Source organism: Cataglyphis hispanica, chromosome 25 (assembly GCF_021464435.1).
Source record: "Cataglyphis hispanica isolate Lineage 1 chromosome 25, ULB_Chis1_1.0, whole genome shotgun sequence".
In the NCBI taxonomy this organism is placed as follows: Eukaryota; Metazoa; Arthropoda; class Insecta; order Hymenoptera; family Formicidae; genus Cataglyphis; species Cataglyphis hispanica.
This window is the reverse complement of record NC_065978.1, coordinates 549,966-572,458: the sequence shown is the minus strand read 5'-3', so window position 1 is coordinate 572,458 and position 22,493 is coordinate 549,966. Positions and strand designations below refer to the sequence as shown.

General features: G+C 35.6%; 1 protein-coding gene across 1 annotated transcript in view; it reads left to right on the top strand.

Moving 5' to 3' along the window:
• The window catches only part of LOC126858493 (protein turtle-like), a 205,807-nt gene that overhangs the window by 178,724 nt on the left and 4,590 nt on the right, over positions 1–22,493 (top strand). Inside the window, exons 6-12 of the mRNA XM_050608867.1 lie at positions 8,204–8,355; positions 14,418–14,562; positions 14,689–14,819; positions 15,756–15,915; positions 17,303–17,596; positions 20,216–20,524; positions 21,911–22,237. Coding sequence (XP_050464824.1) covers positions 8,204–8,355; positions 14,418–14,562; positions 14,689–14,819; positions 15,756–15,915; positions 17,303–17,596; positions 20,216–20,524; positions 21,911–22,237 — 1,518 coding nt within the window. The remainder of the gene's footprint in view (positions 1–8,203; positions 8,356–14,417; positions 14,563–14,688; positions 14,820–15,755; positions 15,916–17,302; positions 17,597–20,215; positions 20,525–21,910; positions 22,238–22,493) is intronic.

Below are 22,493 nucleotides of genomic sequence, written 5' to 3'. Positions count from 1 at the left end.
GTTTAAGGATTGATCTCCATGGGCACCATGTAGAAACTCTGAGTGGAAATCGAGTAGAACGGAAAAGGGTCAGGTATCCTTTTTGCGGCGAACATCGTTTTCATTCCACGCTTTTTCCTCCTCTCAACTATTTTCCCCGCCGCGTCAGCTACGACGACGGCTTTCATCCAATTTCCCTTTGTCTTGAGGAGCTTCACGCCCCCCCACGCGGTGCTTAAATGTAAGTGCTTTTTCGCGCGCATTCGACACCCGCGAGACCTATTGTCAGCCTCGAGATTGACAGCGTCCATAGCGTAGTGATTTTCTCTAAAGTTGCTCTCCCATGAGAAACCAACGTCATATCCTACTCCGGTCTTCGCGGCCATTTTCACCGTCGATCTATGTTGTCAATATTTCTCAAATTTACTCACAATATTTTATTCATAATCAGTTTAATTCTTGATTATATCTTCTAAGCAAAAATTTGTAAATAATAAAAAATTATTCTATATAAGTATATATGTATGTACATAGTTTTATAGTTTCTCTAAAATTTACTTACAAATAAAATTCAATCAAAAATATTGTGAAAAATAAAAGAAAATATAGAACATCAAAAATCTTCTTTTCTGCATTTAAAAATTAATGGTTATAAATTTACTCGAAAAGGAAAATAAGAAATAGAGTATATCTATCTTTTATTAATGTTTACAGACAACTTTGTCACGCTCAAAGAATTTCAAGTTGATATAACCGCCGATCATGCTCATATTATTTTCGCGTATTTATATGTGCGTGGGTGTATATGAATCGCGTATTAAAAATATATTACCGCGAGATTATATGTTTGCAATCGGGTTTGAAAGATGAATGATGGCATTTATACCGGAAAAGTTCGACTGCAAGTAAACTCCAAATTACTTTCTTTACGCAAGGATTTACTTTACGCGCTAACAGACTACTAGTTGAGTCGTTGTATCATGTTATCTCGGTGTTTTAAAAGAGTTTTACGCAAGAATAAAGACCACGGCTGCAAACATTATTTAATTAAGGTTTAACTCGGGTTTTATCTACCCTCCCTTTATAGAAACGTAACTAGAAACTCCATTCGAACAAAGCCAGTGTCACACGGGTCAAGTTTCGGTCAGCTTTCGAGTTCACTGTTTGTTATACAATAAGTAACATTTTCGAACACGATCTGTTTCCAATGTTGTCCAATGTCCATTTGTATAGCTCTTAATTAAATACATCTCGTTTGTAAAAAGCGCCGATGGCAATTTTCTAACAAATCCATACATTTCGTCTCTTGGCCTTATCACCTGCCGGAATATAATCGATGGTCAGGTTTATCTTTGTGGATTACGCGAAGCGCGTTGCTTGTTCGCGAGAGAGAGAGAGAGAGAGAGAGAGAGAGAACGGAGTTAAAATTAACTCTTAATGAATATTTATGACGCTCCGGCCGGCGGAAATTACGTCGCTCATTGAGTTAAAACCGCAGACAATAGGGCTTATTTGCCGTTTCAGCGTGCGACCCGCATATTCGCCGAGAAGTCACTCGGTTGCCGATGCCACGAACGAGGCGTACGCGCTGCGCAAAAAGTTGTCAACGAGTTTGCGAGGATCTAGTTTTGCGCGACCGAGGGATACGCTTCTCTCGCACTACTACATGTATAGGAAGAGAGAATTAAGGTAACGGAGAAATAGATAACTAGGTTACAAGAAATTATATCGCGAAATTGTCGTCGCAAAATATGCGGAACTAACAATAGTCTTTTGCATTTTTTTCAAATATGAGAAGAACGCGCGCGCGCGATACCATCTTTCGAGACAACAAAATTTATGTCGAATTTCTTAAAAAAATTATAGTTAACATTTATATGTAAATTATTGAATTTTTTTCTATCCCTCTTTTTGCGAAACATTTTTTATATAATTGAATATAAAGAAATACAATTTAATTTTTCGATTTATTATACTTGATTTATATACAAAAATAAAGTTAACATTCATTATAATTCAATCATGATTCCATTGCATATTTAAATCCTTTTTTTCCACTTATTATTTATTATTTTTCAAGCGCCTTCTTTCCAAGATGTGACATCAATAATAGCATATCATTTTTATTATTAAAAAATTTAGTTGAGATATGTTTTTCGCGTATATTTAGTTTTTGTATGCGAAATAAAGAGAGAGAGAGAGAGAGAGAGAGAGAATGGGATGACTATATCAATTAGAATTGAATACGTTGACTGATCTCAAGAGGCTGTTTCAACGTGAATGGCATGTAGAGGAAACGCATACGATACGAATATCCTAGCATGCGTGAACCGAGCTTAAGTAAGAGAGAATATGACTTCCAAGAGCTAGTATGTACCCGTGAGACACGATACGCGAGGGAAAGGGTTGAATGCGAAATGCCACGAAGTGTCAGTGTGATACAACCGCTTGCGTGGAGCAAATTTTCTTGCCGATGTACGCGCGATACAGCATTTACGATATCCGCAATGACGCAGCCTGGGAACAATAACGACAAGCGCATCGCATGTACCGATTTCCGTGGCTTGCTAGATAAACTTTACGAGTAAAAATAAAGCACCTGCATAGAGGAACCGAGATAGATAGGGCACGTGCACCATAAATATATACATTGTTGTTGAAATTATAATTTCATTCTCCGCCTACCCTCTATACAGATTCGCATCTATCCAAAACGTATATTTAAATTATTAAAAAAAAAAAAATAGTCACAAAACTTATACGTACATCATGTGTGTAAAATCAAGAAATTAAATCTAAATTATAATATAATCTTGTACTCAATTAAAATTCAATGTAAAAAAATTTATATGAATCTCTGTTTTGTTTTGTAAAAAGAGATAGGAATTCGACAAACTCGATGTTAGCCAATAAATATATTGTCATTAAATATTTTATATCATCGATAATCTAGTTATCGATTTAAGAATAATAAGACGTTAATTTTTATTTGTGTATATCAAAGGAATATAAAAACCTTTTTTATATTATTATTATATTTTCAATAATTTATTAGTAGTTTTATTTGTATAATTATTTGTGGGATGCGATAGAGCAATGAATATTCAAATATTACCGAGTATTTGGATAGACAAACACCTATATCAATAAGCGAATTTGCTTTAGCGCATCTTTAGTGATATCGAATGGCATATATGCAATTCGGCGACGATTGGCATGTGCTACATGATGATTACCTGCCGTTATAAGCAGATTGCATAGCAAAGCAATATCTGGAATTTTGCAAAGTGACAGCTAAATCCACTAATATCCGCCAACATGTTGATATGATTTGTAACTCTCCTGTGTATGCGTGTACATCGGGGATAAAGCTGTCCTGAATCCACACCTGTCCGTCGATATATCTGTTTGTTAATATTATTATCAATATTATTATTGAATAATGAAAATACATTGTGAGATACGGAGAGAGGAAGGCATACACAATTTCGCATTGCAGGTTAATCTGCTTAAACACGTGCATTTCAGTATCCCCTTTGTGAAGATAGAGGTTCATATATACGACTTTGTAATGTACGTGCTGAATTTGGAGCAAAGCTTTGAAACAATTACTATGGTGTAAATACATATAATTATAATTAATATTAATTAATTACGTAAATGAAGATATATATTTAGAGAAAGCCGTCTAATGTTTATTTTTTGCTCATTTTTTTTTTCTTTTTGAATTTATTATATTGATATGAATGCTTTTAAAGGATATTTGGAATAAAGTACGAATTAAATAATGCACGCTCTCTTATATAATATCCCGTAGAGTAAATATAATACTAATACTTAGAAATTATGGAATTTAATACATCAAAAATTAAAATGATTATAAGATTATAGATTATTTTGAGAAATCTGTTACGTCGATCAATCATTCTGTTTAAAGAAGATAAATCTATCATTTTCCTAATTTTCTCGGTGCCACTTAATAACGGGAGATTGGCAAAGATTAATCCGATCAGGAGCTCGTAAACTTGCCTGTCGGTGTACAGTATATGATATAGTAGTCGATAAGTGTAGGGGGATTATCCCGATAGCCAATGAATGTACCCCATGAGAACGATCGGAAAGACGATGGCGCTATGATTGCCACACTTCAAAGGGTTAAGCGTCGCGTTGACATTATATTCGCATTAATTAAGCCGGCAACATATACAGGAGACATATCGCTAATGAAACTGTCGTTTGATTAAGATGCAAACGACAGTTGACTCTCCTCGTATCTTGACGTAGCCCAGCACGCGCGTATGACCCGAGCCGACTCGCCCGAGTCACCTTGTCTCGTCTCGCTCCACCCACATTGCGTGAGTCCATAAATCTCAATCCGTAAATTCAAACACCGTTGGAATTGCAAATCGTAAGTAACAAACTGCGGCGCAAAGACTCGCGGCATCACAAGGAGGACGGTGGCCCACGCTCTTTGAAGCGGAGCGAGCGAGATCGGTAAGGCGAACCCGCCGTCGCTGCCGCCAAACCACTCCATCGCGCCTTTGTCAATATTAGGTTTCCCCGTGATTACGTAATAAAGTAAACGTCGTTTTAACCCCTTTAGTCGGCGCCTATCGACCGCCGCTCGAATTAGTTCGGTGCAAGTCATGTAAATTAGTCCCGAACCCGTAACTCAGGGGGTGGAAATTGAGGAGGGCGGTGGTAACGGCGGCCGCGACGGTGGTGGCGGCGGCAATGTCGGGGCCAAGGCGGCCTTATTGCCAGTGGCGACGGGTTAGAATGCCTGAAATATTACTCCAGCAATCAGGCTGTCTAGGCGCGGTCTCGGCACAATTAAGCGAGTTTCTTTCTCTTGGAATGAAGGTGCCGTTTCTCTCTCTCTCTCTCTCTCTCTCTATCTCTCTCTCTCAAGCTGAGCAAATTACGGGGACGGTCTCACATTTGTTTGACAGAATTATTAATACGAACAAAATATTGTATTCCATAAAAGATTAATCTTGCATACACATACGAGTTGTGTAAAAATATAAAACTTAAATATTTATTTAATTAAAATTTTTGAATCAATATTTTTGTGTTTTATTATTTTAAAAGAATAACTAAGACTAAATACAGACATATTGGATATATATATATATATACAATCTTTTTTATCCTTCAGTTATGATAAAAATCACTACTGATTGAATCGAAAAGTTTAGAAACTCCATATATCCAATAAGCCAGAGTTTTCAGGAAGAAAAGAGATAGGTTGTATGGGATTTTCTTTGTTTGAAGTGGAATTTGTGCGTCTTCCAGTTCCATACAAGTTATCGAGACTGGTTGTGTTTCTGTCTGTAATGCTGAATCTATATGATAAGATTCCGATAAGCTGCATAATTCAATTTTGAGAGAAATGGATATGTGTTGTCTCTCATATTTTTAGATCCAATTTGACTGCTTTATAAAGTCTTTAGAATATTATTTCATTTTTTATGTATTTCTGCTGTTTCTTATATCTGTAAATATGAATGTTGGCTGAATATCGCGCGAGAGATAGTGCAGTAGTTCTCGAAAACCGATAAGATACGATTTTCCAAACTACCAGCAAAATCCTCTTTTATCCCACGATGCGCGCTTTATCCATCAATAAATTTACGATAAAACTAAAATTACGACCGATTGAGTTATATGGAGCGTATGCACGCGCCATAATTTTGTAATCGATCTTGAATTATTGGAATGGAAGCAAAACTGCATAGCAGAATAATATCGGCGAGGATTTCGCCGAGGGCAGAAAGATAGGAGTTGGCTTTAATTAATTTTATTATGCTCATCATATCGGATAGTCGGAATCGACGGGCAAAAGAGAAACGATGAGCAAAAATGCAAGACCACTCTTTTTAATTAATAACTGTCATTACGGAGCGGTTATACGTCTGTTATTCCGATTGATTTTACTTTATTTATTACTCAAGACCGCCTGGCTTGACGTCACATCTGGACATGTCATTCCCGCGAATAATTACCACGATCCGTAAATGGATGCGCGAAAATTGCTTGAAAAGAACGACGAAGATAGATAGTTTCCGCACAGATATTTTTGGTCCATACAACTTGCAACGCTTATCGCCGTCTATATCGCTCTATAAATCAACGAACTTCCGTAATGTATATGTGCGGTCCTATAAATACCATAACTAAAGCTCTCCTCCTCCTCCTCTCCCATCGACAGTTTGTAAGCCAGCAACACTCACCATTATCAATTTGCACGGCGCTTACGACGTTCGCAAAACCATCGTTCATGGTCACTTTGCGCTCTTATCGACGATCGCCTTACTCGCGCGTCTATAATTCTCAGTCAGGTCGCGTGCAACTTACGTGAGTATAGCCGAGTGTAACGCAACGGATCCGTAATTTTCCTCCGAGTTCAACGTACTCAGGGCGAAAATGTTTCTTCACGCATCGACTGGAAAATTCGAGAGAGCGAAGCGACGTTTCGCGCTTTGAATACAAGGAGTAAACGGATATTAACTTAAACTTCTGCCGATTCTTTCGCTCTCATGCGATATCGAAGGCGATAAGAATGATCTATTCCATTCGATATATATCCTCAGGGCCAATAACTTTGAAAACTTTTAAAGATTTCTGAAATACATACACGTTTAATAATTTCATTCCAGTATAGTAACTTTAAGTAGCAACTGGAAAGAGAAGGAAAGAGGATTAAATATTAGAGGCATCAAACTGGCTATAATATTGAGCAAAAGTTTCGATGCCAAAACTATTCAGGACGAAAGCGAAGTGTCGATGCTTCGATAGAGTGTTCATCGACACACACACACACACACACACACACACACACACAGAGATAAACACACACCTACACCTACATCTTACGTAAAACTGGCGATAATTTTCCGAATAACTTCAATTCCTCGTGCACGGCAAAGTACGCGCCGATGATATATCGCTTTATAACAAAGAGGATTTATCAATGTCAATTTGGCGTGCAGGAAGGTACGCGTCTTGCGGCTAGCGACCCGCTATAACGAAGAAACGAGCGGCAGTCGAGGGCAGTCGGGCGGTTAATTTTACTCGCGCCGCTATCGCGGGGACGTTAGAACAACGAGTGGGGTTAATTAATTGCGGACCTTTTTTTAATTTGTCTTGCTGGACGTCGGGATTACCGCAAAATTTTTAAACCGATACATCCAGAAGTCGAGAAGTAGAAGCGGTAAATTGGAGATATTTTGTTGATGTGGAAGAGAGAAAGAGAGAGAGAGAGAAAAAGGAAGAAAGACAGAAAAGGAGCATTTGGAGAAAAATTTATTTAACTTAAAAAAGTCTCTTATGTTAATAAATCTTTGGAGAAACTTTGCAAGTAAAAAAAAAATATTTATCGTATATCATGAACGTTATTGATTATTCTTTAGCTTCATATATTTTCGTATATGAATTTATATGGCGATTATTTTTTTGGAATGAATCCGCGAACGCTCATTGCTAAGTCACCTTGAAAAACACTTGAATCATCGTGAAAAAGAGCGCGCAAGATGGGACGCAAGATTAATTGTCTCCGCTCTAAATTAAGTTATTCACTTTGTTATAGTACTTGAGCTATCGCGCGGCAAGATACATGGCGCGTGATAAAGTAGTAAGGGAGCGGAAAAGAGAGAGCAGGGCGGTAGGATTAATGAGGGGCGGGAGAGTTTATGATCCCACGCTTAAAATTCGTCATACCGAGTATATGACTGCAAAGGGATGTGCAGGTAGAAATACCTGAGAAGACTTTCAAATTCGGCGCATATCTTATGCATACTTCAGTATTTTCTGTCTGGACAAATTTATTATTCTCCTATTCATTTTAATATAATATAGCTTTATATATATATATATATATATATATATATATATATATATATATAACCGAAATTCATAATATATCGCTACCTGAAATCGCTATCTATCTCTCGTTTGAAATTTAAAATAAATAAAGCTAGTATAAGCATTTTACAATGTTCATTAAATTGCATAAAAGAGACCATTGAAGAGATTCTAATAAAGTTCAACGAAATGCCAAATGACTATTTTAACTATTTTATCATAACAATGATTTAACATAAAATATATCGATTTTATGGAATATTTTAATATCCTTTGTGAGCGTGTTTTACATTTGTAAAAGGATAGGAGGAGACGCATCCAGGCACATTATTCAACTACTGATTTAAATAATTTTCAGTCAACCCACTGGAAGTGAAGATAGCTGGTGCGAACCAGCCGCTGTCGGCGGGTAAGAAGTATGACTTGGTCTGCACAACTTCCGGCTCCAGGCCACCGGCCGGCATCACCTGGTGGAGAAACGGTCAGCGTTTAGTGGATTCCAAGGAGAATGTAAGTGCGTCCCTAGATGAAACAATTTTCGTCCCCATGCGAACATATATTTTGCCTGGCTCTATTCCCGGACCCCGCGCATAAAGTCACTCTTGCCTTAAATAAGAGACACGTCCCTTTGATACCTGAGGTGTCTCTTATCAACCATATACTTTTTCAAGGAGATACTTTATTATTAAAGTTCTAAAATTTATTTAACTTGGTTAAATAAATTTTAACAAAATAAAGGTTCTCTCATAAACTAAATAATTAAAACATTATAATACGAAAGATATAGATATATTGTATCACTTTAAAAATCTCCTGCGCAGATACTATATTGTTACAATAACGCATTAATGTGTTGTAATATTGTAATTTTATTATTCTAAATTATTAACGTGTGAATAAGTGTTTTAATAGCTATAAATTAAATTAAATAGTGTATATATAAGTTGACACAGTTTTTGAATTACGCATTTACTTCGTAGTCTTTTTTCTCTAATATGTTAAAAACGCATCTATCACTGCTAGAAAGTTTTGTCACGTGCGTGCCTAAATTTTCAGACTCTTTGTCACACACTCATTATATTTTTCCCCAAAGGATTTACGATGTATCATAAAAAATATCAAAAATTTAGTTCATTAATTTTTTAGTTTAGAAATTCTAAAAAATAAATATAAAAATTTATAAATATGCAAGTTAAAATATGTGTGAAAAACATAAAATTAATTTCTTTTAATTAAAATTAAAAAACATTTGTGTGGTCGTGTTTCATTGTTGCGATAGTATTGTATTAATCTGCGCATTAGTGAAAGACGACAATTAATCTCCTTCATTGTCTCGACTCGTCCAGTTGACATGTGTCTCCTAATTTCATCGCGGTGGGACTGCAATTTCCACGTTCAATTTCCACGGATTAAGCGACGAGCGCAAAAAAGGATGATAGGCACGACCGATTACGTGATCAACTGCCGTTTACAGTAGCGTGCACGATGTAAGGATTACGTTTAATTGATGGGAAATGCAGCTATCCTGAAGAGCCATAATGTCGGAACATATTCTTGTTAAATTAAAGATAAAGAGTATCGCGATGGAGGAGAGAGTAGAATAAAAAAGATTTAATAAAATTAAACGAAACACGAAATTATATAATTGATATATATTTTTTGTTAAAATCAAATTTACTCAATTTTCTCCTACATCTATCTTTTGCGCTTTGTTTCATATTTTTTACGTGTTGAAGATTTTTAACTCAATAAAATGTTGCACGTGTCAGATATGATACAGAAGTAGGTAATATATCAATTAATAATATGAGAATCAAAAAAAAAAAAAAAATTTTCTCAGTTTTAGAGAAAAGAAAACATAATGAATTGTCGGCTATCTTTTAAACACAATCGGAGTAGTTTTATTTAAAATACGAGACTCTTTTCACATAAATCATAAATTCAAATTTAACATATAATTGAAAATAAAATGGAAAGATTAGAAATTATTTTAACACAGTATGACATTATCGAATCCTAATATTTTGATCAAAAAGGTAATATCTCGTCATTATGAGATTAATTACCAGATAATGAAGAAACGCGTTACAAATATATATCGATAAATATAATTTTAAAAGCTCGAATAAGAAATATATCATCGAGATGACATTTGTTTTTTCTCTCTTTCTCTTTTTCAGTTTCTCTTTCTCTCTCTCTCTCTCTTCCTTCCCCTCTCCCTTTCTCTTTCTCTCGATTCCGACACAATTCATTAATTCATTCAATTTCATTTGGAACGCGCGCGGCAAAATAAATTTCGATTTAACGTAAATCGAACGCGCTCTAACCGGAGCGCGGCGTTTCTGTCGCGAGAAACGGATGAAGGTATTTCGTATACAAAGCAAACAAACGTCAATAGAAACACGGATTAGCGACGAAATGAAAGAACGTACTTTCGAATAAATTGACCCGTTGTCGGGCGAAATCGAGCATCGGTCGCTATTTATTCTACTTCGATTTTCCCCACGCCACACTGTCACCCCGATAAAACACACCGGGTGGTGCACACAAACGCGCAAACAACGCCATACGCGTCGTATCCGCGTTTTGATCCGCATTTAAGACGACGACGTAAATATTTGCCGGAGAACGGCGGATTAAGGACGCCGACGACGACGACGACGACGACGACGACGAGGACGAAGGGCGAAGGGCTCGCGCGCGGGACAGAGAAAATATTGTTTCAAAGTCGATACCCGCCGCTGCAACGACAGCACGGTACTGTAGATTGTTTCGTTGCTTACGTAAGAAAGTTAAACATAGAAGCGGAAAGGATGGCCGGAAGGGGCTGGAAAATACGGCTGGAAAGGACCGCTATAATCCACGTCGGTGAAACGTCGGCCGGGAGCTGGGAACGAGAGGCTCGTTCCTCTTCTCTCACTCTCTTTCCGTAATCACGCAGTACCTCGGTAAGAGTTTTCCAGCTTCATCCTTCTCGGTTTTGCGCGATTTCGCAACCGCGCGCAAAAGTAGCTACTAGTAGCATACATAATGCCTCTCGCGTAAACGAGCTTCCCACTTCGCAGTATTTTTCTCCGCCGCGTATCGTCTGGAAAATTGCAGCAATTACGTTAATCGATTCGACCCCTCCCGGAATGCGCAAACCGGAAATATATTTTTAATGGATAGCGCATCTCATTTCGTAATTATCTTTGCGCGAAACGGCTCCCCCACCGTCGCCATTGGAACGAAATTAGAGCGCGCGGGTCTCCTGCCGTTGATTTATTCCCCCCCAACAAGACATGAAATTTATTATTTGCGAGCGCACAAGCGCGCCTCTCGCGATTCTTTTTTAATCGCGCGACAGGACGCGAAGCCACTCCGCGTATTCCGCGCAAGATTGAAGGTATGCGCTTCTCGTATACACTCGTTTATTTTTCTCTTACAAACATCACGGGAAAGTTAAAAAATCGTCCGAGATATTTTGATGGTTTTATGAAATATTGCTTCATTATTCGTTTAAAGAGATGAATAATGTGAGCGATGCGTTTCTCTGCCTACTGCGCGCATAATTTGTTTTACACGAAGAATATAATCCGTAGATCCGGTTTATTGGACTAAACGAAATTTGAATGTTTAATTCACGAATTCACGTAAAATGAAGTTAATTCATAATCCATAAACTTTATTTTTCACAAGCGCAACAGGATTTTTAAATGAAGCGAATGATTTTATCATAAAAGTAACGCTATGTTGGATAAAATATAAAATACGATAACGAGAAATATAAAATTCTCAAATTCTCTGCTACATTCATGATTTTTGACAAAGCTGAAAAAGCCTCACACATGTGCTTTCATATGAATAAATTATCTGAATTACTGAATTTACTGGAATTTATTTTGAAATTAAATTCGAGATGCACAAAATATGATTTTTTTTATATGCTTTTATCTAATAATAATAACCGCTCACAAAGCAAAGTACAGAATATATCGAAAAATATTTTACGTTTGTGATTCTCTAAAATCTTGGAAACCTCCCAAACTATTTGCTCAAACAATAGCGGGAAAAAAAAAGGAATATTCATACGAATGTGCCAAACGGTCATATTGATCGATAGTTTTAAAATAAAACAAATTCGTGCGCTTTGCTCTATGTTTTATTCTGTGATCAAAATCGACACTAAACACGAGTTTCGTAGTCTTTTACTCGTGTTATTTACTCGCCTCTGTTATCAATCGGCAGACGCGTTTATTTTCCCAACTCTAACTGGCAAATAACTGATTTACAAAAAAAGATAGTTTTGCCAGTTTTTACTTATCCGCACGCACGCTTGTACGAGCCTTTCAATTGTATGAACGGACAAAAATAATTTTTGTAACATCAAAAGGAGATGATTAATCGACCACTCGATAGAACCTAATAGACATTCATTATAGTATTGATTCGCGAACCTTGACGAACGTGAATTTGCCGAGAAGGATATCCACATACTCAGCTATACAAAAGACAATAAAAGACATAAAAGGATAGACAAATTTTGGAAATTTTTAGTTTAATTAATTTATTATGGAATTGTATTTAATGTTAGAAAAAAATTATTTATCATTTGATTATTTATAATAAAAAGTAGTAATATATTATGTGACACTGTGACGATATATGATGATATATTCCCCGGGTTTTAATTTTTATGTCTTGATTTTAATTTAGCCATTCTATTGGGTTGGCAACTAAGTTCCCGCCGTTTTTTTTTCAAAAGTTTATTTTTCAATAAAAATTAACAACTAATTAATCAATAATGTATTCTCCCTTGGTGTTTACAACTTCTTCCCAACGTTCAACAAGATTTTCAATACCTCGTTGGTAGAAATCGCCCGGTTTTGACTCGAAAAATTCATCCAACCAAGCTCTCAATTCTGCATCAGTATTGAACGAAACTCCGCGCATAGCATTTGAAAGAGATCGGAAGAAGTGGAAATCCGAGCTTTTGCGGCCTTAGAACCTTGATTAAAAGCAAAAAGAAGGAGGTGCCGAAAATGCTTATTTTTCTCAACTTGACATTCCATTTTAATGATCTGAAAATTAACATAAATTAACTCGAACAAACAAAAACAACATAGATTCCAGTAGAACAAAACATCCTCTTTCGAATGATTTAAAACATTATGCCAAAAACATTTAATGACATGCGGAATGTTAAAATTTAAAAAAACCGCGGGAACTTAGTTGCCAACCTAATATTATAAAGTTGTTTAATATCGAAATTAAAATATCTAGAAATTTACTCGCCGCGGCATTCTCTGATTTAAATTATTTATAGTAATTGTCGCTTAACGACGCTTTTACTAAGGTTTCATGATGGGTCAATGACCTCGCAATAATAAATTTATGCACAATTACGCGGAACAACACGCGCGACCGAGAACTTTATTTTATAGTCGCTTTAAGGAGTTGTACGAACCGAGGTCGAGCTTGCAAATTGCAAATTGCATTGAGTGCGCGTCCCGATGGTGTAAATCGAATCGGAAGTTCCTCTTTGGGCGCGCGACTTTCTGCGTGGAGATGCGCATCTGATCTTTTAGAAATGTCTTCAATTTGGAGGAGAGAGCTCTGAAGAACGAATTTACTCTCAGCATCGGCAACAGCGTCGAATTAAATGTCAACTTCATCACATTTATAAGTAACATAAATTTTTTTGCCGCTTCTGTAAATACAATTATTATTTTCTCCCCATTTTTAGTTTATATAAAAAGCAAAATAAAATATAAAAAAATCTGTTAAATTATCAAATTTTTACTTGTTAAGTTATTAGAACAAAATTTTTATTTTAAATGTGCTATATAACAATGCTGTACAAGACAATAAACAATAAATATTTTAAAATATCATTTGAAAAAAATAAAATTTATTTATGCTAGAAATTCTGTAAAAAGGGACTTTTTATATGATATTAATAAAAAATTGAAGGATAAATTACTTTAAAAAGTACACATATGTATTTATACGACATTATATTGTCTATATATTATTTTAAGATTTTCGCGAATATATATATATATGTATACGAGATAAAATTTTTTAACGGTAATTGCATAATGTAATCAGAAAAAGAGACAACCGATACAATATAAAAAAATACAATATAAATACTGTAGATAATCTAGAAAAATAGAAAAGCGCAAAATCTCTTATTTACTTTTACACACATTTAACACAATTACACAAGTAGTCGGGAATAAATCAGAGAGGAACACGTGCATTGAATAAATCAGTTACCAGTCAAACCTGATGTAATGACGGTCCGATCTCTAAAAGATAAAAGCTACTTCTTCAGAAAATAGGTCGATCCCTCGAGGAGGATAACGAGAGATTGATCGAGAATTTCGGCTATAGTTAGCGCCGACCCTCCAGATCGGGTGATAGATACGCTTTTAATATATGGAGGCTTGAACGTCATCGACACAACGTAGAAGGTAGATAGACGGTTCCTTCGATGAGAAGAAAAAGAGAATAAATGCAGCGAAAGAAAAGGCGCCGACGAGGCGGTGGAATCAACCCCGGTGAACGTTATCATAATGTTGTTACAGACTTCCGCCGATGGGAACACGACCACCAGCGTTTTATCTTTCATAGCGACGAAAGCAGACGCCGGTAGGCACTTGTCGTGTCAAGCTGAAAATCGAATCATGGGAACCGCGCCAATAGAGGACGGCTGGATACTCCAGATACAATGTAAGCTTATAAACGGCAAACGATTCTTGCGTTTTCTCCCTTCGGGAACGGCGCGCGCGCCTTCCTTATTTATTCAGACGAATCCGGTCGATTTCGGCGCGGTTTATCGAAGATCGTGATTCGCAGACACGCCGGAGACGCAGATCCAGCTCGGCACATCACTCAAGCCCAACGATATACGCGAGGGTACGGATGTATATTTTGACTGTCTCATACAGGCCGAACCGTCGGTTTATAAGGTGGAGTGGCGGCATCAGGTAAGCGAAAATATACTTTTAATAAAATATATAAATAATATATCTTTTTTTCAATTTGTTATTTTATAGACGAATATCCGGTATATCTTGGTGGTCGTAAATTCGATATGAGAAAAAATATATGTACATATATATATATATATATATATATATATATATATACTTTTGATAACTCTTTAAATTATTATAAAAATTAACTTATCTTAAATTAAAATATATAACAAGCGCTATTTTCTGAATTCTAAGTTGCATTAGACATTCTTAAAGAATAAGATAAAACAAAAATTTTTATTACGAATATTATTCAAAGACTTACTTGGTTAATAAAATTTTACATAAGCAATCCAAATTATTACAGTGGTCTCAGAATGGAATTCATCAAAATTATATCAGTTTATCAATAAATATTTTTATCGTAAAATATCTTGGAGAACAGATTTTTTGAAAAACGAGATATTTGCAGATCGTGCTACGAGAATATTATCATTCGTGTATCTCCTCATCTCGAATCGTTACGATTATCATTACTCAATCTTGAAGATACGCAACAATGTTTGTCGCGAATAATTCGTCCATAACCCTTACCCAAAAAGTTCTAAAACCCGAGTGTCGTAAACAGATTGGTCTCTCGTCGGCTAACAAGCTCGATTATGCCCGTACTCGCTCGTGAGAGCATCGACTTACGTTAAGACCGAATACAAACTTCGGCGTTCGAAGCATCAAACTTTTATAATAACTTCTCGTCATCCGAGCTGCGAGCACTCCCTTATTCTCTCGCTTCTTATGAGGGAGATTGGTCGGCTAGATCCTCGTTTACGTACAAACACAAACGCGCGGAACGCGTGCACACACGCGGAAAATAATTCTCCCGGAGCGGCGGAGGCCGGCGGTTTAATCTATCGGCGAGAGAGGCGTCAATTATCGTGTTTCTTCCAGAGCAAGGCACTCCATCACAACATCACGCAGGGTATTATAATCAGCAACCAGAGCCTGGTGCTACAGGGGGTCGAGCGCAAAAGCGCCGGCAATTACACGTGCGTGGGATATAATACCGAGGGCGACGGCGAGAGCTCGCCCTTTTATCTCAACGTGATGTGTACGTATTGCGACATTTGCTAATAACAAAATAATGAATAGATCAGACGCTTAAATGAAACAATTTTACTCATATACATATATATGAGAAAGTAATTACGTTTAAAGTAATTCTGAAATTATAGAATTTTTAGTTCAATTATTTATTATATTTTTGAATTATTTATTTATTATTGAATTATTTATTTTGAATTATTTATTATATTTGATTCCAAAATTAATTATATACAACAATTTTGTCAATTAATAAACAAAAAAAAAAAGAATATTGTCCGAGGCTTTTCAATTTCTTTGACATATAGTTGAAACATATAATCGGATTTTCATGGATTGTTGTACGAATTGGTAAAGTATTACTAAAATTCCCTTTGGTGATAAATAAACGATTTTTCGGATTATTTATCACGCTAAGAACGTAAATGGTAACGTGACAACGATATGGACAGCGTAATGAAAAACAGATACGCTTCGTTCAGCCGGCTTTAATTAATAATGGATTATAACGCGTAAAAATTTGGTACTCCCGTAAATTTCCACCGTGAAATTTTAATTCCGGGTTTACGTACATGCGTCCGAATGTCCCTCGTGAATTGCGTGTGTAACCAGTTCGGCTATTCGTCCGTATGTGCGCGCAGATTATCGAATGCACTATCAAATATTTCACGAATTGTAACAGTTTTACTAATCAATATTTGAATTGATTCGTGAACGAGAACCGACTCGCTATGAAACCATATTACAGCAAAGCTACTCCCATGTATTTAACATAAAAAGTTGTGAGTAAAAATTAAGCGTGTTTTTTTAGTTTAATTAATTTATTATGAAATTGTATTTAATGTTAAAAAAAATATTTATTGTCTGATTATTTATAATAAAAAGAAAGTAATAATTTTGCGTGTGACATATCTTTACCGGATTAAATTTTTATATCTTAATTTTAATTTAGCTGTTCTATAAATTCTTATAAAGTTATTTAACATCAAAATTAAAATATCTATGGAAATTGAGTTTTATTCATTTAAAAGAGCGGCAGAGAATATATTTCTTTGTACGAGAATATTTGAAGAAATACAATATATGTGTGTGTGCGGCTCTGAATCAACTAGATATTAAATTTTTTAACAATTTTTTAACTTTTTTTCGTAATATGTATTTTTGGCATGTTGGGTCTAAATTTGTTAGAAAATCTGTCGATGATTGAAACGAAAGTAATCAAATTATTTTCTTATCAGACTTTTTTATGTGGAAAATTTAATAAATTGCTAAATGTCAGTCAAATTCTATATATTAGCAACAATATAAAAAACGCATAGAACGTAGATATCGTTCGCATATCCGGCGCGGCGTTCTAATTATTTGTCGATACCGTTCGACTTTCGTGTCTGCAGTCGCTCCCACATGCAAGCCGAATCAGACCAAGGTCCATGGCGTGGCAAAACAGGAGAAGGCGAATATATCCTGTCAAGTGGATGCAAATCCGCCGGAAGTGCAATTCAAATGGACCTTCAACAACTCCGCCGAGAGTATCGACGTTGCGGCCAGTCACATAGCACGTGCCGGTACATCCTCCATCGTCTCATACACACCAATGACAGAATTAGATTATGGTACGCTGCTCTGCTGGGCCAGCAATCATATCGGCCAACAACAAGTGCCCTGCGTCTATCACATTATACCAGCTGGTAAAGTATCTTCTCATTTGTCCCTATCGTGATATTGGGGAAAATGTGAATCGATGTTACAAAATTGCTCCTCAATACGCAACGTGAATTTTCGATCAAGGAGCTTGATCGTCTTACGACTCAATCGCGACGTGACATAATAAAATTGTGCAAATTATTCAGAAATTTTTGTGAACCAAAAAAAAAAATAAGTGGATATATGAGAAATTTATTTTAAGAAGAGAAAATTAGCAATCAGAATGAATAATTATAATTTCCTCTGATTTAAAAGATGATTAAAATTTTTCTCTCGGATTCAGAAGATTAGAAAACTTTATGCATCCAAAAAATAGATTTATATATTTAATCCCCCTAATTTTCTTAAATTAGTAAAATTGGTAAAATTATTGATAAATCTAATGCTAATTTTTATTTGATAAATTTAATTCTTCCGAAAATTGCAACTTTATGCTAATTTAGGATCCCGATTTCTCTCCTAGTTTCTAAAGTTTCAATTTATGTAATTGAATAACTAATTCCTAGCAGGTATATATAATCAAATCTTAGTAGGTATATATAATCGAAAAGACAGGATGTATTATTCTATTAGAATTATCCAATTATCTAAAATTTTAAAGTCATGCAATCATATGGTTCCAAAATTAGTATCGAAATAATTACATAAATTAACAATAAAGTATTGAAATTATGAGTTATCTTCAAATATCAAAAACCTTTTAATATATAGATGCGTGAAACTTTAAAAATACATAATTATTATAATAACGTATATATATTCGCATCTCGCTAGTATATATATATATATATATATATATATATATATATATATATATATATTATATAATAATATGAAATAAAATTATTTTATTTGTTGAACAAAAATCATTATCATGATAGAATCTGACGTTGCTACTTTTGATTTAAAACACGAGTTAGAAAAGGCAAGTCTAACGGAGATCCAAAACATCGGCACCCCTATTCCCAATAATGGTCATATTTCTGCCGGTATTGATGCTCGAGTTACCAATTAATCGCGATTCGCTATCGGATTGCTTTAATGCAAAGAAAACGCGTATACAATCGCATACAGAAGCACGCACATATTCGGCACATAAAAAAAGAGAACAGCTTTTGTCTTTCACATCCGCAGCAAAAAGCTGCGGATTCGACGCGAGCCGATAAAAAAAGGGGGAAAGAAGGGGAAGAAGGAAGATAAGAAAGGAAAGGAACCGCGAAATGGGTAGCAGGTGTCCGGTGATTTTTCAGCAACCATAAACGCGAGAACAACCTCGACATATTCCCCGCTTATTTCCTTTCCTTTATTTCTCGCCTCTCGCGACACAATATGCCGTATTCCCATCTCCGTTCCTGCCTCTTTAGTCGGCTTTTACGAGCCGCAAAGTGTACCACCGGCTAATACCTTTGCAGAAAAAAATCATGCATACAACCGTGCATCTTTACGGCTGACTCGGTTACAAGTGACTCTTGTATATGCCGTGAATCAGATTTACAGGCCAACTATCACGCCCTGATTCGCGAATACATCGCACGCGAAACGATATGTTACATAACACTGCCTCTTCCGGCCTCTGTATAAGAGACTATACATCATCTTGGTGAGAAAAGAACGTAATATCGAAAGTTAGAGTAAACTTTGGAACACGCTGACGCTGAGAAGAGAGTCTACTTACATAATTAGACTGCTTATATAATTAGTTTGTTTAAAATGTAGCGCACTTTAATAGCGGCGTAAAAAGTAGGTATAAACGAACTTTAGAAATGTTGAGAAGAGTTATTGCATAATTAATTTACAATCATTAATGTTAATTCGAGAATTAATTTACCTTTTTATTTGTTAATTTTTTCGACTTTAAGAATATTGACGAGACTTCAAAGAATTCTATATTTTAATTTTATTTTTCTACAATATACAAACAAAATTTAGTTTTCAACACATATTTAATAAAAGGCAATTAATATATCTTGCGAAATGTAAAAAAAAGTGTGAGCAGGAAAAATTGTTTTATGATTTTAACTTGAGATTTATATATATGATATATATATATATATATATATATATATATATATATATATCATATATATAAACGCGCGAACTTATACGTATATGTCAATAATTTTAAGAGACTTTAGGAGTATCTCGATACTGCTAACACATAATTAATTTATTTCTATAATTTCTATAATTTCACTTTACTAGCATGAAATTAAACAAATATTTAAATCCCTTCAAGCTTTGAAGTGTTTTGTAACAGTTATAATAGTGAAAACATTGAAACGAATTTGTAATCCAGTAGAGATTTATTTCCAAAAAGTTTGATATAAAAAAAATAGTTTGATCTCTAATTTTTACCGATGTAGAATTCAACTTTATCACTTTTATTGTTTTTTATTCTATTATTTTTCTCGTTGGCCATTTTATCACTATCCTAATATCTCTGGTAAAAAAATATATGTCGAAAGCGTATTTGGGGGACTTGAAGTGTCTCTGCGATATTATCGCTACCACGAGTTCGCTCATTACGAGTTGTTACGAGCGCGAGAATAATTTCGTGCGAACGCGATGCATTTTAAAACGCGAACAAATCTTATCCATGACAGGCCGGCCGGACATGGTCCACAATTGCACAACCTCGAACACGTCGACCAATTCATTCGTCGTGCGATGCGTGGAGGGCTTCAACGGCGGCCTGCCACAATCCTTCCTGATAGAGGTACGCGAGAGCAACAGTCAAGAGTTGCATGCCAATCAGACGTCGCCGGTGCCGCGTTTCAGCGTCATTAACCTGGAGTCGGGTGCCCTTTATCAGGCTTGCATTTATGCCTACAACGACAAGGGTCGTAGCGAGGCAATGGTAGTGCAGGCCGGCACTCTCAGACTACCGGAGAAACAATTGACATCTGAGTCGGGTGAGTGCGCAAATATTCCTCTTTCCTCCCCCTAAATCCAGGACTAACGATGATATTCTCGTGCCAGAAATCGAATACCAGACAACTATCGAGAGCTAAGTATCGATTCTGATATATACAGCGCTATGTATTCACAAGTGACTTGAGACTCGTTTGGTGCTCGTGCAAAAATTCCTGGAAGATTCGCTGTAACGTTAACAACTCCAAAGCCTTCGATATCTTTTGAACGAAGCTTCGATACTTGGTTTGCTTAAAAGTTCCAAGGCAGTTACTGGTTCGAGGGCCATCATTCTATCTAGTGTATCTTACATGAGTAGTTCTCAAACTTTCTTGCTTGCGACATAAAATTCGTACCATAAGAGATCGTGCAATCGCATTTTGAGAAATTGAAAATTGATACGGCTAAAAAGAAAATCAATTTCTCGAAAAAAATTGAATTAAATTTAAGAACGGTGTAAAATTCAATTGATAAAATTATTAATTATTATAAAATTATAGTTAATAGACAAAATTTTCAATAATATCATATTGCGAAACTTATCGATAAACTAAATGTGAAAATATATAAATTTAATTTTTAAAGTTTTTCTGGCTTCTTTTGAATCTTGTAAAAATTTTTTGCCAGTCGTAACGCTTTTCTTCCTATGATGCGATATATATATATATGCTGGATATTACGACGATACATAATCTCGAAAGGTTTACATGAATTCTGAGTAATTACGGAAAAATTTCGTCGATCATACACGGATGAAGAGTCGCTGCCAATTGGCCGGATTGATGAAAAGCCATCAAGTCAATATTAATTCGTCGAGTGAGCCGCGTAAAAAGCTCCCGGTGCTTTTATGATCGCGCGAAAAATCGGGTCAGAAATTGGCGATTTAATACGGTCGGACAATTTTTCCCTTGTTTGTACTCGATGTGATTGTTATCGTAATTTTTAATTTATCCACCAAAGGTTGTTAAGAGATTTCGCGTTTTATATTTCTATGAAAATAACATATATGCTGTATGTGCTATATTTATCCGAATCGCATTTCAACAGAATACATGACCGAATCAAGCATGACTCGTGTAATCACGAACACCTTCCATTATATCTTTTATTCTCTCGTAAAAGCTGCGCTTGTTACGCCATGCCTGATATTTTATATATATAGGACCATCTATGCTATTAATATTCTCACATAAAATACGTTAAAAATTTGATGTCATGTCAAGACCTTAAAGTGCTTTTAAAATTTTTATCAGAACGGATTATTCATGTCATAGTGCACGATTGAAAGCTGCTTAAAATTATTATGTAAATTTATCAGCGTACATTTACAAGCAATTATAAGGCGATATCGATTCTTGTAATTACGTTTTACTATTTTGACATTGCAGAACGACCAAGACAGAACATGCGGCTGACACCGATGTTGAGCGTGATGATCGGCGTGGTGACGGCCCTCATCATCGTCGCGATCATAGTGATGGTCGTCTTACGGTTCCAACATACACACGTGGAGGAGCAAAACAAGTCGCAGATGGAGGATCACGCGAAGCAGACGAAGGCCGTCCCTATACAAAGGGAGCTACGATTTCGAGAGGGATGCAGTCTGCTCGCGGATGAGAAGCATCCCAATAGCCCGTTCAGGAAGCTCGACAGCAGCGGTGATCTCAGCGAGAGCGATGAAAAGAATCCGGATATCATTCCACAGCAAATCACTGGTTTGTATCTTCGTAATTCCATAATTATAGTTTTGTATTAATTCTGGCAAAATTGAGGGTGCGAGATTGAAATTATATTGAAAAATCTAAGTTTTTTTATCCTCTTTGTAATTCCTCCGCAAGAAGAAAATATATGTATATAAAACAAAAAATGATTACAATAATATATTTAAAAAAGTGTATAAGTATATATTTAATATATACTTAATATATATTTAATATATAATTATATTTAATATATAATTTATATATAAAT